Raw genomic sequence first — 17,091 nt, forward strand, 5'->3', positions numbered from 1 at the left:
CCATTATACGTTACTTTGAATGGAAAACTGGCTTTGCCGCTCCAAGATGGAGGATAATGAATCCGCCCACTTCTCTCGGTGTCATAGTTTTATCTAGAGCATAGTTTCCCAAAATTTTTGTTCCATCGCCCCCTTCTTCAGATAAATTTTTCCCTCATCGCCGCCCCCAACTCAAGTGAATCCATAGGCTCCTATGTCATACCCGTGGCTTCTATCGCCCCCTTGGCCCTTTCCATCGCCCACCAGGGGGCGATATTGCCCACTTTGGGAAACACTGACCTAGAGCCTTTTGAAAAACCGCATATAAAGATGTCTTAGTTTTATCTATCCTCGAATTGAACCGTTATTTTCACAAATACAAACACAAAGGCTACAACAGGCAAATTGACCAGCAAGGTGGATGAAAAAAGACGCCCACAAAAAATATGGATTTCATATATTACCAAAATATGGCAACCCAATATAAAAGCATATATCAGGAAAGAAAAAACTAATAGTTAATACTATATAAAATGCTCTGGCCATAGAAAAGATTATAGTTGTCTCCTCCAAGTATGAATAGCTTCGCGATTTATCCCAATATGTTTATCGTACTTCTCTTTAAATGTGTCAATTGCGTTAGAATTTACTACCCCCGGGGGTAAGCTATTGTCACTTATCAATAACCCTTACTAAACGATACTGGTGTCCCTTGTCGAAGCAGTCGATTGACGGTGTATTAATAACTTATGGTCCATCCCGTTGAAAATTTTACTATCAGTCAACACACTCTAATCATGTCCTCACCGACAACTGCGTTCCTCTAATATAAACATATTTATGAATTCGAGTATTTTCTCAAAGCCTTATGTTCCCACAAAAATACGTGTAGCTCTTCTCTGCACATCCTCAACCAAGTCTATGTCCGTCTGTAGGTCTTCAAACCCTCGCGGCATACTCCAGTCCAGGATGAACTTAGCCTCGGAAAAGAAGAATGGGTTTAGGAGAACGCGAAGATACCTTTTTGACAATGAGACCAAGCATTCTATTCGATTTTTTGACCACCGCTAAACAATGTTCAGAAAACCTAAGCCGCTCGTCAATGAGAATTCCCAAATCGGTGACCCTAGTTGCATCCGGGATAGCGACGCCAACTCGTAAGAGAAACGTGTGTTGTTCGAACCAAAATGAGCGACCATGCACTTGTCAACTTTATGCTCCATTTCCCTCATTAGCTTCACGTCATTTGCGAATTTGCTAATAATCCCATGGGTACCTTGATCGAGTTTATCGATAAAAAGTGTAAAAAGTATGGGGCCGAGGACACTTCCTCGAGGAACTCCTCTTTGACACCTATCAAAACAGAGAATTCGCCTTCCACCATAATCCGTTGGGATCTATCGCTCAACCACGATTCTATGAAATTCAACAAGTTGCCCTTAGTCCATATCTCGTGTAAACGCTTCAAGAGTTTACCGTGTGGACCCGATTGAATATCTTCTGGAAATCAAGATATAAACAACATCGTTTTTGCCTTCCCAAAGGTTCCATTTTCTACGAATATATGCACTATGACAGTTTCCCCTTCCCCCCCCCCCCTAGAGGATGAATATTCGCGTTCGCGATGCGGAAACGTGTTTGATTATGCGTTTGATGATATTCTGTAAATTGATCGCACTGTCTGTTTAATCGTTCGTTCGCAGAGCATTACTGTCCCAATTACGCACCTCCTATCAACGGAGCTTTGGCTTGTGAGGACTGGATGTACGGACAATTTTGCCAGGTCCAGTGTAACCACAAGTACGACTTCGAGATAAAGCCCGCCGAGTGGTATGTTTGCAACGAAAACGCCAAGTGGAGTACTCTACCCGAGGGTCTGCCGATACCGTGGCCGAGTTGCACGAGTGAGTGAGTGGTTGCGTGCACTTTTTTTTATCACTAACCCAAGTTACGTGCTTTTGTTTACTACAGAGTGGTTATGAATAAACTTACGCTACTCAGATGCATGTTTTGCCTCCATTCTTGTGGAGGTATTTTGATGAAACTTGGTATATAGGATATACGGACTATGGAGAAACGAAAGAGTTCCTATAAAAGAAACAGTTCAGTTTTTGACTACCAGGGAAAACGTTGACGCTTTTTTTATCGCATTATCTTTTTCCCATGATCTAAATAACGTAAATACCAAGTTTCAATGAAATACTTCCACCACAATAGGCACTACATAATATGTCGGAGTAGGTCTTATACTGACACTGCACCGACCAATGTAGCGCCCGTTGTGGTGAACGTATTTCATTAAAACTTGGTATATATGTTACCGCTAAAGCTCGAAAGCCATTAGTGTGCACATTACCTAGCTAATCTGCAGATTAACTGATTTTATACCTAGATAATCTGTAGAATAACTGATTTCTGCACTTTAGCGGCAACATATATGTTATTTAGATCATGCGAAAAATATAACTGCGATAAAAAGCGTCACGTTTTACCTGGTGGTCGAAAACTGAACTATTATTTTTTTAATAGAATCTATTCATCCAGTATATATTAAGTTTCATCAAAATACCTACATCAGAATGGGCGCTTTATGCGTCTGAGTAGTGTTAGCTTATTTGTGTCCATCTTGTATTTCTTTTCAATTTCTGACATGTTAATTTCTTTTTCTGCCCAGAGATGGTTCTTCCACAACAGGTGACGAAAATGTGGGTAGGGTATTACTACCCTGGTGACTGCCGCGATCCCAGAGTCCAAGACGAAATTCGAATGGCGTTCTTGACGGTGTTCAGGAAAAGGTTCGGTTCGAAATTCTGCGTCAGAGAAAGGTCTTGTTCGTTGGACATGGTGAAGGTCTCGTGCGGGAAAATAATCGACTTTCGTTCGCTGCCACAACAGCCTCATCATCGGTCTTCTTCAAGAGCTAAAAGAGACACCTGGAGGCAAATACCAACAACGGCAGAGACTCTGGAAATTGAGCTCGACATCATCATCGATGATGAGGTGAATATACTGTAATAGTTCAAACCGCAAGTAATGCGGAAGCGCCGACATGAAGTAAAAATTGGGGAGGGGCTGGAAATTGGGACTCTTCCCGTATGTACGGGACTCAAACCTGTACGCGGGGCCGGATTGCCTTGCCATGTATATTATTCAATAATTATTGAGAGGAAGGCTGAGACTCCCTCACAAAATTTATTTGGGCGGGGAACTCAAATAACCTCTGCCCCCAGGTTACGGCGGCTATGAAGTAATGTGTATTGTGTACTATACCAGTGTTTCTTAACCGTTTTCAGCTCATGGTCCCCTATGGATCACATTTTTCTCTCGTGGCTCCCCTGTCCTATCCAGGGCCCCCCCCCCCTTTACCGTCATCCAAGAGTGAGATACTTTCTATTTTTTTTATTATGAATGAAATTTTAATAAATCAGATCAATCTCTGGAATCCCGGCTAGGCACGGATTCAAATGGTGGATTATCATCTCTCCCAGGAGTCAAATTATATTGCAAAAAACGGTCTGTGTAAAATACGGGACAATCCAACGAACATGCACGATAAATCGACCCTCTCAACACATCAACCGTAGCTCTGGGGCCCTCCATACTTAGCTGGAAGTAACAGCTTACATATGAAAATCATAGTACCAGATCCTACATATAGTGCAGTCCCCTCCCCTCCATTATAGACATGAAGACCCGGGTCATGCCCCACATAGACCCAAGGGTTAAGATGCTCCTGGTTGTATAGACGGATCTGATGAATTCTGAAAGTAGTAATTTTTTTCAACCATGTTTCACTTTTAAAGCTTTTCTCTTCACAGCTCTCTATGACTCCCTTTACCACCTGTCGTGGATCACCTTTCTTCTGATTTTCTCCCGTGGCCCCACTAGAATATCCTAGGACCGCAGGGGGGCCATATGGCCCCAGGTTGAGAACCACTGTACTATACCACACCATCAACTACGGAGTGTCCTAAAAATTCTTGAAGAGTTTAAAAATTCACAAGAAAGAAAGGAATTGATAAACGCGAATGTACTTTGCGAAAAAGTTATTCTCACGAAGGGGGATGTTTTTAATTAAGTTCTAATTTTTGTCCATAGAGGACGCTGCACGGAAATGAGTCGCATAATTGTCGTGCCTCAGAACTAAAATACTATACTATGGCTATAAACTACAGAATGAGAAATACAATAATACAGTACTAGAGAAATGGACATACGATAGTATGGTTCTGAGGTACAGAATTCTAGATTTGAACCTTTCTTCAATTTCGTCTGTGACTGAAACGTTCGTTAAACTTCAGTCGATGATTCGTGCCTGAGGACCAGTTGCTGGCACTGTTGAAACCAACTTCACCATTTATTGCTTTATCCACCAAAGTCAACACCAAAATGAAAACCTTATGCAAGCGCCACTAACAAGAAATTTCAGAAATTGGCTTCTAATCGTACCCCCGGCATTTTACAGGACTCTGTTTTGCATATTCCCGGCGATTCACAATCACGCAGCGCGTTCTATTGACAAAAATTTGAACTATTTTTTCTGTAATTTAAAAAAATCCCCTCTTCTTGGGAATAACTTTTTCCATAAAATAAATGTAGTTCAAATTTTCTTGATAGAGGGCGCGTCAAGGAAGCAAATCGCCGTAAATATGCAAATCAGAGTCCTCTGAAATGAAGGGTGTACGATTAACAAATAATTATTTAATTTTCATGCAGACAGACGAGTGCGTTCATTGAAGGACCTCGAAAACTAAAACTTTTTTGAAAACTAAAAATTCTTTTGCAAATGCAAATATTTTTTATTTATTAATGAATTTATTAATTTATTTATTGGAGTCCGTACTTAATGAGACGTTTGACACAGACTCGCAGAAAGCGTCCTTGTTGTAAATAAATAAATAATTATGTGAATAATCAATTACTACTGCTTACCATCACAACCCATAAACGGCAATTATCAAATTTCGAACTTCCATCATATTCACGCGGCAAAGGTGAGAAGAAGAAAAACGGAGTGAATGACACGAAAAAAATTAAAGTGCGCCTGCGCAACTACGGCAAGAGCCGTGTGATGCCACAGAAATCGGAAATTTTTTCCGTCCGCTATTGCAGCCGGAAATCACTGGCTGAAGATCGCTACTAATGGACGAAGTTCTCGTACTTTCTGTGCAATGAGATCTATCTTGCGAATATAGACTACTTCTTTATCGGTTCAAGTCACTGGCAGTGGACGACCGGCCTTCGAACGTTTCGGGCGCAGAAGAGATTGAGGAAAGGATCAAGTCCCGAATTATGTGGTGATTTGCTTTGGTGCAGCGCCCTCTACCGACACAAATTTCAAAACCCTTTTTTAAAGTCTGAAGAGATTGGAGAAAAGTTCGGGTCCGTGAACACTGAATTCTTTTTTTTTCTGTAGCAATACAAAAGGTGTTAATAAAAAATTTATGGAATTTAAATTTTTAGACGGTCCCCGAACTTCCAATTAAAAAGTTGTTGCTCTGCCTCCCCTGAGGCCAACAAAAAAATCCCCATGTTTCCAAGTGCAATATTGGCTGAGATATTTGAATTCACAAATCGAGGAAAGTTATACAAGAACAGCACAGACTAACGCTCCTTTCCCTCGTTTTATTTATTCTGTTCTTCTCCTTCCCCCTTTACTCTCTCAGCATTTTTGAAATCAAATATCTCAGCGAATATTGCACTTGGAAACATGGAAATTTTTTTTTTTGGCCGTAGGGCAACGACTTTTTTATTGGAAGTTTTATAACGGGGGACATGTAAAAATCTAAATTTCGTAATTTTTTTATTAATGACTTTTTTTTTTATTTGAACGTCATTTGATGGGAGATATCATTTGAAACAATTTTTTCTCATTGAAAGGCCGGGATTACGCTATAAAAATATTATAAAAGTTATTTTGTAAAACTTGGAAAATTAAACGAATAATTTTATTAAATGTAACCAATAAGCTTATCGGTTTTTTTCTCAAGTTTTGTAAAAGATCTTTTATCAAACATGTATAGTGTAATCCCGGCATAAAACCAATGATTCAAGAAATAGCCATTGGACAACGATAAGAGTGGACACCCTGTATTCGCATTTATTTAAGACTGTTCGTGACACCGCTGTGACCTATATGCAGTATAAATCCGTTATAACGACAACTCACAATCATGGGAAAATTTTTCGTTATAAGCGAATGTTTTTTTTTCCGAAACATTTTAGCTTCAATAATCACCTGCAAATCACTCGTTCTATAGAGATTCTCGTCATAAGCCATACTCGTTATAACGAACGTTTACTGTATTTCACGTTCCTTGTGTGAATACGCGTTCACACAGCAGCTGGCTGCCCAAACATGTTGAAATGTTCTTAATCCTTGCTATTTTGTTAAGTTTGAATAATGTTTTACTTATGTTGAAATTATATTTTTTTTATCGCATGGATTATTGATTATTTCTATTAAATGATGGAGTCTGAGGATAACCGGTCACCGGATAAAGATGGATGAATATCTTAAGTGCTGATACTTTAGAAGCGACCCTCCAGTTACGGTGGCGGAGAACAGAACTATTCACAAATTTATGGGCCACCCTGTATTCACTTCTAACTATTATTTTGACTATTTTTCTTCTCTTGTCATTTTTTGTCAATTTTGATTTCTGTGTGTTTTCCAGTCGGACGAAAATGTTATTTTCGACTTCCTCGACGCCATAGAAAATCTGGACTGGAACGTGGAAGCCGAGGTCAGCGAATTGCTTTCTCACGCAACGGCCGATGGCAACAATGATAACAATAGCAATCTGGACGAAGATTTGATGTTGCGTGTGATCTCCCAGGACATCACGCTCGTGTGTGGCGTCGGATCTGAGCTCCATGGAAAAGAATGCAGTAAATGGAAAATCTCTTTCAGAAAGAATCTTATTTTGTTTGACTGCAACCCCGAGAATCTTTTGAGATTCTCTACTGATCATAAAATACGTTTTGGAATCTCGCGAGTGATTTGCTCGTTCTTTTTCCTTTTTCTGCAGGACTTTGTCCGTTTGGAACTTACCACGATATGGTGATGGATAAATGCTCGCCTTGTGGAATCGGTTACTACCAAGACACCGAGGGCCAAATCGATTGTAAAGCCTGTCCTTCCGATACTTCAACTAAACATTCTCAATCGACGAACGAGACCGAATGTAAAGGTCAGTGACATCGAAAGAAAACACCCGATTTTCGCACTATTATAATAACTACTATACAGTCCACGCCGCTTAACGTAATCACAACGGAACTCGGGGTCTCTGATAGCAATAACTAAATGATAACTATATCCGAAAAAGTCCCGTTTGCAAGTACGGTGACCATAAATCTCGTTTGGTCAAACGGGACGTATGGTAAAACGGACAATTGTTTTTCCTCCACATAATTGGTTCAAAAATGTTCACCCCACCCCCGTTCAAATTTTTTTTTTTTAATTATATTCTGAAACGGGACTTTTTTACCGTTTCAGCTAAAATCCTGCATTTTTGTTATTCAGGCATTGTGAGGCATTAGAATGGAACTGTCTAATGCAGGCATCTTCATCCAGTTGCTCGCGAGCACTACGATGCTCCCTGAAGCACCTATAGTGCTCGTTTCCGAGCACTTGATCAACGTCCCAAGTAAACACCTTGCACAAATTGTATTGAAGGATTAAAATCATCCTCGTACCATGCATTGGTATGTAAAACTTGCCATAAGGGTTCTCATCTTTTGATGATGGGTACAGGCGGTGCTCGCGACTGGAAAAAGGTTGAAGACCTCTGGGCTAATGTAATGCAGGGGTGTTCAACCTCTCCGACACGGCGACCAAATCGAACCTCCTCACGAAGCCCGCGGACCAGCAACACATTCAAGTTAAAGGCGTCTGAATAGAAGGGATCCCCCCAATCAATTGGGTCCGGAACTAAACAGGGACGAAAATAATTGGAAACTTCTATTTATTCTGAAACTATTTCTTTTATCAATTTCGATTAGTTCCTAAATAATTCAACAAAACCTTTTTTGAATAATTACTGATTAAATTGATTAATTATGAGAATAATTTTAATCTGAAATCTCTTCAAGTGATTCGTTAATTACTTATTTCGATAATTCCGAAATTATTTCCTTCATTAATTCCGAAATTATCTGCTCTTTCATTAATTCTTGGTTTTCATAAATTTCTTCCGGAATTATTTCTTTCCTTTATTCTATAAATTATCACTTTCATTTATTCTAGAAAATTAATCGTTTTTAAAATGTTTCCCCCCCCCCATTTTCTGAAAATTATCGGTGGGCCACCACAAAAATCTCCGAGGGCCAAATGTGGCCCACGGGCCATGCACTGAAGATCTCTCGTCGAATGTATAACACGAATTATGATAAGTTTTCAAAGTACAATACTGTACGTTTCATAGATCCCTCGAGACATTCTTTCGGAAAAAGCTATTTGAATTTAGTCAACTGAACGAAACTGATCAAGAACTGAAGGAAAGGACTTTTCCTTTTTGTCATACATTTGTTTCTAGTATAGGAAGGTCATTCCAAAAGCAACTCCACTCGTATCTGGATCACTACGAATACTACGGCCGAATACAACATTGAGGACAGAAATGTGCGTCAACAAGGGGGAGAAGAGAGCGCGCATTCTATCCTCCTACGTAGTCTTGCAGCCCGATAACGATAACTTACAAGTCTAAGTTATCAGAGTTGGCAGTTGCAGTCAAAAAAGTTTCCGAGTGTGGCTGTTGTGTCGTAGGCCCCGGTTATCGTTACAAGAAACTTTTGACGATAGTTCTGTGTAATGTTTTTTATGTGTAGTGCTGCCATCTGCCATTAAATTTTCTAACTGCGACTTAAGTGTGATGATCGAATAATTGTATCGTTGTAGGCCCGTTGCTCTCTGTGGCGAGACTTTTTAACGGACAGATCGGCCCGCATTTTCGCCTCCAAGTTACAGTCAAAAAAGTTGTCAAAACGTATGTAAAGGGTCAATTATATCAAAAAAATTCTCAAATTCAAGTATGTTGCCAAAGAAGCTGTCAAAGGCAAGTAAAGTTGCCAAAGACCGCTGGAAATTGCCAATGACGATAATAGAGGGCTACAGCAAATAATGTGAGATAAATATTTTTTAAAAATGAACTTCAATTAATTATGACAGTCATAATTATCGGACAATTATAATAATTATCAGATAATTATGATAATTATGTGAGTCATAATTCTCCCCGTTTAAAAGTTTAGAGGCCTACGACGATACAATTATTCGATCATCACACTTAAGTCACAGTTAAAAAATTAATGGCAGATGGCAGCACTGCACATAACAAGCATTATACAGAAACAAACTTCATGTTAGGTTCATAACACGTTCATCTAAGGTTGTGGTGAACATGGTGTCTTTTTTTTCCTTAGGTGTCTGCAGAGACGGCGCGTATTCATCGACTGGACTGGAGACATGTTTGGCTTGTCCCATAGGCACTTACCAGGAGCAGGCGAAGCAAACAAGTTGCATACCTTGTCCTAAAGGCCACTCTACCGAGACGGAGGCCTCCGGCAGCTCGTCTGATTGCAGGAGTAATTTGAAAATTCTATTACTAATGGCGGTCAATCTGATCATGCAGGGTGGTTACAAACAAACTGTGACACTACTTAGCTTAATATTACACTGACACTACTGCGACCCATGAAGTGCCCGTTGTGGTGGGCGTATTTCATTGAAACTTGGTATATACGTTGCTTGGAACACAGAAAAACGATGACTGAAATAAAAAAAGTGCCACTTTTTTCACGTGGTGGTCAAAAACTGCACTATTTTTTTATTGAATCTTTCTTTTCCCCCATGTATCCCACGTACCAAGTTTCATCAAAATATTTAGGACATACAGAAATGATTGGCCCAAATGCAGTCACAGGGTGAAAAATGTTTTTATTCACAAAAACCGAATGTTACGTCAATTAGACATACTTCTGGTTCAAGTCTACGCACTTCAGCCGTTTGGCTGAGAGTTTCCGAACGCCTATGGGGGCACCATCGACGAACAATAGCCTGCAATACCCCAACACATTACAGTCGTTGACCTCGCACGGCGTCCTTCATTTTGTCAAACAAGACATAGGAAAATCGAATTTTAGTCGGCTTAACAAATATTATGCGCCTGTTCGCATCTGTGCCTGCACTTTCCCGTCCACTATTGAACTTTGCCAACCAGCGGATCACAGCTTGTCTTGACACCATACGATGATGGCTATCACCTTCTGAAAACACCGTTTTCCACGAAAACCAATACTATCTATCAGGACCGCAACTAGATGCTTGGTCACCCGGGCAAGTGCGCATTTTGGCGCCCCCTTGTAATGTTGAAGGTAAGGTTTGAGAATGAAATTTGCGCCCCCTTTGGTCCAGCATCCGGGGCACGAGGCCCGCCTGCTGCCCCCCCCCCCCCTAGTTGCGGCCTGCTATCTATCGCTGGCCGTGATGATCGCCTTCCATCTTTGCTGTTTATGCTTGCAGTGACGGCAACAAGAAGAATAACCGTTCTTTTATTCGACAGCTGGTGGCGCCATCTGCATTACGGATAGCTAACGACCCCCGGGTGTCTATCTTTCAATGTTTCATTGTCGTGCCGAATTTGTTTACTAGTGAGAGGGCTTGTGTCAATCATTTCTGCGCTACCTCCATCAGAATGGGCACTACATAATGTCTCAGAGTAGCGTCAGTTTATTTATAACCACCCTGTATCATGATTTGTTTTTATTTATAAAACGGTTTGTTTTTTCTTGTAATTTTTTTAAAGAATTCTGTACGGCTGGACATTATTCTGAGAGTGGACTCGAACCGTGCATCCCGTGTCCTCTCGGTAGTTTCCAAGAACAAGGCTCTCAGGCAGAATGCGTAGAATGCCCGAGTCGTCTCACAACCAAATACCGAGGGAGTTCTTCGAGGAACGACTGCATTGGTAAACGTCCTTCGTTGCTTCGTATAACGCATTATTTCATTCATAGTTCACCAAAAGTAAGGGAAAAATATGAAAAGGCACGAAAATACAGGAGTCTTCACACGACCATAAGTTGTCATACAATTTGTTTTCTTTTTTCCTCGCAGTCTTTGATCCTTGCGGAGATTATTGTCGGAACGGAGGCGAATGCGTCGTAATCGACAGGAACCCGACGTGCTCCTGTGGTACCGGATATCATGGATCCCAATGCGAGACAGATGTCGACGAATGCAAGGGAAAACCATGCCTCAACGGAGGCGAATGCATCAATACAAGTAAGAGCTTTGGCTCGCCTTGGCAAAGTAATTGATTCAAGTTTGGATATCTTCGGATCTCCTTTCAGATAATAACTGGCTTTTGTTTTAGCGTCGCGCTGTTTTCCATTTTCACAGATGGATCGTTCTACTGCAATTGTAGTTTTGGTTATGAAGGCGACATCTGCGAGGTGAAATCTAGTCCGTGCGCACCGAATCCATGCCTGAACAATGCCACGTCCTGCGTAGAAATGGTAAGTCACTTTTTTAAGTGAAATTTATCCACACGCCTGCTTGCAGTATTAAAGTATGTGCCGGCGAAGGATTTCTACAATGAGATCAGTTTTACTGAATGCAGAGGGAGGAGCATGGGTGGCAAGTCTTCGACAAAGCAGCTGGGGGGGGGGGGAAAGGACTGGTCTGACCAGGACGCGTTGACGCGTGCTTTTCCTTTTTCAAAAGGATTTTTTTGGACACGTCAACGCGTGTTCGACGGTCGAAGCGCTAATAAATTAAGAGATGATATTTTTTCGGTCTGAAATATACTGAGAAATTGAATTCTCTGGATGTTATGCCGAAACGAATATTTGGAAAGAAAAGTGATTTCGTATCCTCCGGGAATCGAACCCGGGTCCCCCTTGCATACCGGGCAAGCACGCCAACCGATACACCACAGACACACTTTTCAATTCCTTATAACACGCATTATTAGCGTGAAGCGCTGAGTGGAGATATTGCAAACCTCCTTTAAATACAGAAATTTTCACTCCAGGTGTTGTTGTAGTTAAGGAAGGCAACTACTTAACCGCACATGCACCTCGTACACATTCCTCTACGGAATTTCTAACAAATCGGCACATGCCGGAATGTGTGTTCTGAGTGTATGTGTGGCCCTAACGTATTTATGTTGTCGAGTTGCGCTTGTTTCGTGTTCATGCTGCCATCTGTCTTTCATTTTCTGAAGTAAAGATGGAAATGCTTGAATTTTCGTGTTATGTCAGTATAGTGTTGTAGGTCTGCCTGCTGTCTGCGGAGAGACATTTTCAAATGGAAGACCAGCTCGCATTCGCGTCACGAAGCTGGAAAACCACAGAAAACAAACTTCAGCCGACCACCACTGTGCCGTCAACAGGGTTCGAATTTAGCTCCTCAGGATAAGAGTCCACACGACCCCGCAGCGGCGGTTAAGTTAAGGGAGGCTGCAACATCTTCACTCAGCGCTTCACGCTACTAATGCGTTTTATAAAGAACTAGCTGATACCCGGCGACGTTGCCCGCCCCGTAAAAAAATTATATATGTATACCTTGATAATTATTTAATGACTGGCAGCTGGAGTTGAACATTTTTATTCTCAGTTTTTTCACCGTAGTTGTTGTTCTCTGCTATAAGTGACGTCCCATGTCCAGCGAATATTATTCAAACGCCTTTTAAGCATTTTCTAAATTGAAACTATACCTATACTATGGGCGGTTGATGAGATAAAGGCCGCATTAGCACTTACAGGATACCCTGTATATAGGCTAGCAGAAATACCCGGCGCTCTTCCCGGGTTTTCTTCAATTACTGGGAGGATTGGAAAAGTGACAAACCGTTATAAAGGAATAAACTGTTATAATAACAGAATTAAAGGTGTGACAAACCATTGTAAAGGCATATATTCACGTCTGAAACGCATTGTTGGAAACCACGGTAACCAAAGTAAACGTTCTGAAAGTGATTGTTGAGGCCCCAAAACTATTGTTGCCCGACAGTTTTTCGCCCATTTCGGGCATTTGCCCAGCTCTGACGAACTTTTAAAGTAGCCTACGGTTCAATCCCGGACCTGTTTGGTATATATGCAAAATCTGGTGACGATCGGTCTAAAACTGTAGATTTGTATAAAGAGCATACATACATACATACATACATACTTTCACATTTATATATAAGACTAGCTGATACCCGGCGACGTTGCCCGCCCCGTAAAAAATTTATGTATGCATAGCTTATTAATTATTTCTAAATCAAAAAAATTTCTGGATCAAGTAAGAGAAAATTACTTTCACATTTTTAAGTATTTTAATTAAAAACTTGAGGCAATCGCTTGTGGATACACAATATTTTTTCTTTTTCCATCTGGTGTGTAGATGTACAAATTTTTGCTATTTCCAACACGCGAACAGGTGACGAAAAGGTGTGGAAAAACAGGGCTCAAGTAGGTTGATACCTGCCACTGCTAACAACTGGCCTTGCACTTTGTTGATTGTCATGGCAAAAGCTAAACGAATCGGGAACTGTAATCGCTTGAAAGTGAATGGCATTTCTTCGGTGATGATTGGGATACGTGGAATGAAGACTTATTTTTCTTTGTAACATCCAGTTAGAATCGTTGCTTCAAGGATGCAATTGTGCAATTTCTTCACGCAGAGTCTGTTGCCATAGCAGAGTATCGGTGTCTCCAAATTTCTTAAAAGCATTACAGGTGCTCCGACTTTGAGGGTCAAATTGTGTGGTGGCACACCCGGAATATCCAAAGAGTTCAGAAATTCTGCAGGATACAGAACTGTCTGCGCTGTGTCTGTGACAGTGTCAACCGATTTGTAAGATGTGGAGTCTCCCGGAATAATTTTTAGGATTTTTCTGTTGATCTTGTTCACACTGTCATTTTTCGGTGCCAGAATCGCACTCTCACAAAGCCACTCATGGTTTCGGTGATTTTGTTGAATGTTTGGGAAGACTTTGTCTGCAAGTTCTTGAACTGAGTTTATATATATAATAACTGGCAAAATCCATTAGGGAACGTTATCAGTCCAGTGCTTGGGTCTACGGGAATTCTTCCATTGCTAAGTTTGATCAACTGATGTGAAAATGATAGCAGTGCCGAGTCATTTTGCAGTTGAACTCGCATGTTGGTGGATAATGATAATTTTTTAGCTTCGTGCCAGAGTGTTGATGTCCTAACAAACTCGAGGCGACCACCGATAGACAGCACCTTCACTTCCAACCCATCTCACTAATGGCAGTAAATTGCAATGTAGCGATATGGCCAGAGTTGGTGTTTGGTGAAGTAGAGTGCTGATGATTTGAGGCAAGCATTGAGTTAATCAGCTGGCGTTGAACATTTTTATTCCCAGTTTTATCGCCGTAGTTGTTGTTCTCTGTTGTTAGTGACGCCATATGTCCAGCTTCTTTGCAGCGAATATTATTCAAACTCCTTTTAAGCACTTTTTAAATTGAAACTATACCTCAACGATGGGTGGTTGATGAGATAAAGGCCACATTAGCACTTACAGGACACCCTGTATACATGCAAGCAAAAATATCTGGCGCTTCCCGGGTTTTTTTTTAAGTACTGGGAGTATTGGAAAAGTGACAAACCATTATGAAGGAATAAACTGTAATGATGGCAGCGTTAAAGATGTGACAAACCATTGTAAAGGCAAATACACGTCTGAAACGCATTGTTGGGAACCACGGTAACCGAAGTAAACGTTCCGAAAGTGATTGTTGAGGCCCCCAAAACCATTGTTGCCCGACAGTTTTTTGCCCATTTCGGGCATTTGCCCAGCTCTGACGAACTTTTAAAGTAGCCTACGGCTCAATCCCGGACCTGTTTGGTATATATGCAAAATCTGGCGACGATCGGTCTAAAACTGTAGATTTGTATAAAGAGCATGCATACATACATACATACATACATACATACATACATACATACATACTTTCACATTTATATATAAGATTAAAAAGTGTGTCTTTGGTTCGTTGGTTAGCGTACTTGCCCGGTATGAAAGGGGCCCCGGGTTCGATTCCCGAAGGAGACAAAATCACTTTTCTTTCCAAATATTCGTTTCGGCAGAACATCCAGAAAATTCATTTTCTCGATTAATAAATTATTCATCGATATGAAAATGTTATAAACTTGCGAATCGTAATCTTCACTCACTGTTTCATCGATTCCGAATTTCGTGAACTTGATATTAATAATGAAGAAAACTGCTGTAAAATAATTCTGTGTACGTTGTATATTAGGACGACGGCTCGTTCGAGTGCATTTGTTCCGGAGGCTACGCGGGCACGTACTGCGAAGTGGCTGTCGAGCAATGCACCGATGACTTGATCATATGTCAGAACGGGGGTGTCTGCATCAACGAGAGCTGTTCCTGCTCCGATGGATTCGCGGGCGTCGATTGCTCCATCAACGTCAATGATTGTTACAACGTCACTTGCTACAATGGTGGGAGGTATTTTTTTCATCGAAAATTATTTTACTGTTTGTTCGTGCCTTTGTTTAGGCATTTTTTTCCCTTTAACAAACACGTATGAAGCGGTTGTTTATACACCAAAACAAAAATTCATTCTATAACACAAATACAATTAATTTCTTCAAATGAACTGAATACCGATTGATACATGAATCGTTACATAAACTAACCCTTTGCATCCATATTCGCCGGTATTGGTTGAGACACCGATCAGAGACAGAGAGAGCTCATATAAGAAAGTTTCAACAGCTGGTTAGTGCGAAGATGAATTTAGAAAAGAAAGGGAAATTCAACGGGATCGAACGCGTTTTCTCTACTTACCAGATGAGCCCGCTAGACTAACTGTATGGGCAACGAACATCGATCACTCACTTCAGGGCCGGAACTAGGCGAGGGGGTGGCCAACTGTCCCGGTCGGCAATTTTAGGTGGGAACAAAGTGCGAAGATGTATGTGCGAAGCCCTTATAAAATTATCGAATTTTAAAGACGTGGCAAAAATCCTAGTTACACGGCCCTGCTTACCTTCCCGTAAGTAAGTGAGAGACGGTTGAATTTTCTTTCTTTTCTGACTTGATCTTCGCAACAGCCAGCTGGTGTATGTACAGCGGAGTGTGACATCATCATTGAAGAGAGCTTATGCCACTGATGCAGTCGTGGTCGAGAGGCCATCTCTGTCAGAGTCTCGGAGTTGGCCCCCATGTTGAATTGCAGCAACAATCGACAAATGACTTTAAACTAAAATCGTTATACTACTGTACAAGGGCATTTCAAATTGTTTGCCCATAGGACGATCTCTGGAACCGTTTATTTTGATTTTGTGGAAGTGCACTTTCAATTACAGAAAGTTTTCAAATGACGTGCGGTTTCTTAAAATGTCGTAATTTATTTGAGAAGTCGTAGAAATTAGTCACCCGGTCCCAAAAAGCCCAATTAAAATGTTGTTGCACTGTTTCCTCTGAGGACAACAGAAAAAATCCAATATTTCTAAGTGCAGTACTCGCTGAGATATTTAAATTCAAAAAATCTGAGAAGAGCTGGGAAAAAAAGCATTGCCCGTTAGTTTCTGTTGTTTTTTCTCACTTTTTCAAATATCTCGGAGAATATTGCATTTAGAAAAGTGAATTTTTCTGTTGACCTCAGAGGAAACGGTGCAACAACTTTCTACTTGGGCTTTTTAGGACCGGGTGACTAATTTCTACGACTTCTCAAATAAATTACGACATTTTAAGAAACCGCACGTCATTTGAAAACTTTCTGTAATTGAAAGTGCACTTCCACAAAATAAACGGTTCCAGAGATCGTCCTATGGGCAAACAATTCGAAGCAGCCTGAATATAACGGAATATCAAAACTTAAGTAAATAAATACGTTTTCGATCGGAGATTTAGATGGGGATTGTATACACCGCATTGTAATTGCCCTGTATGTTTACTATAATTGCAGATTTCCACCCAAGGCTCCTGGATCGAGTGGCAATCGCTAGCCTTTCCCCCCCCCCCCACTAGTTCGAAGCACCTGTGGCCTCCAGTAGCCGGCACCTGGGGTGCATTTTGGATCATTAATACTACAATACATTAAAGATACACATTTCAAGCTTCTTCTG

The 17,091-nt window shown here is 40.9% G+C and overlaps 1 protein-coding gene across 1 annotated transcript in view; it reads left to right on the forward strand.

The window, feature by feature from the left end:
- Window positions 1-17,091, forward strand: part of LOC149067432 (sushi, von Willebrand factor type A, EGF and pentraxin domain-containing protein 1-like) — a 77,981-nt gene that overhangs the window by 39,943 nt on the left and 20,947 nt on the right. Inside the window, exons 12-20 of the mRNA XM_089252633.1 lie at window positions 1,683-1,883; window positions 2,654-2,979; window positions 6,657-6,870; window positions 7,011-7,172; window positions 9,406-9,567; window positions 10,788-10,949; window positions 11,096-11,263; window positions 11,381-11,496; window positions 15,255-15,466. Of these exons, the coding sequence (XP_089108759.1) occupies window positions 1,683-1,883; window positions 2,654-2,979; window positions 6,657-6,870; window positions 7,011-7,172; window positions 9,406-9,567; window positions 10,788-10,949; window positions 11,096-11,263; window positions 11,381-11,496; window positions 15,255-15,466 (1,723 nt within the window). The remainder of the gene's footprint in view (window positions 1-1,682; window positions 1,884-2,653; window positions 2,980-6,656; window positions 6,871-7,010; window positions 7,173-9,405; window positions 9,568-10,787; window positions 10,950-11,095; window positions 11,264-11,380; window positions 11,497-15,254; window positions 15,467-17,091) is intronic.

The sequence above is a fragment of the Pholcus phalangioides genome, unplaced genomic scaffold, assembly GCF_987345545.1.
Source record: "Pholcus phalangioides strain wild (caught in Gottingen) unplaced genomic scaffold, Ppha-v1.0 ptg000030l_1, whole genome shotgun sequence".
In the NCBI taxonomy this organism is placed as follows: Eukaryota; Metazoa; Arthropoda; class Arachnida; order Araneae; family Pholcidae; genus Pholcus; species Pholcus phalangioides.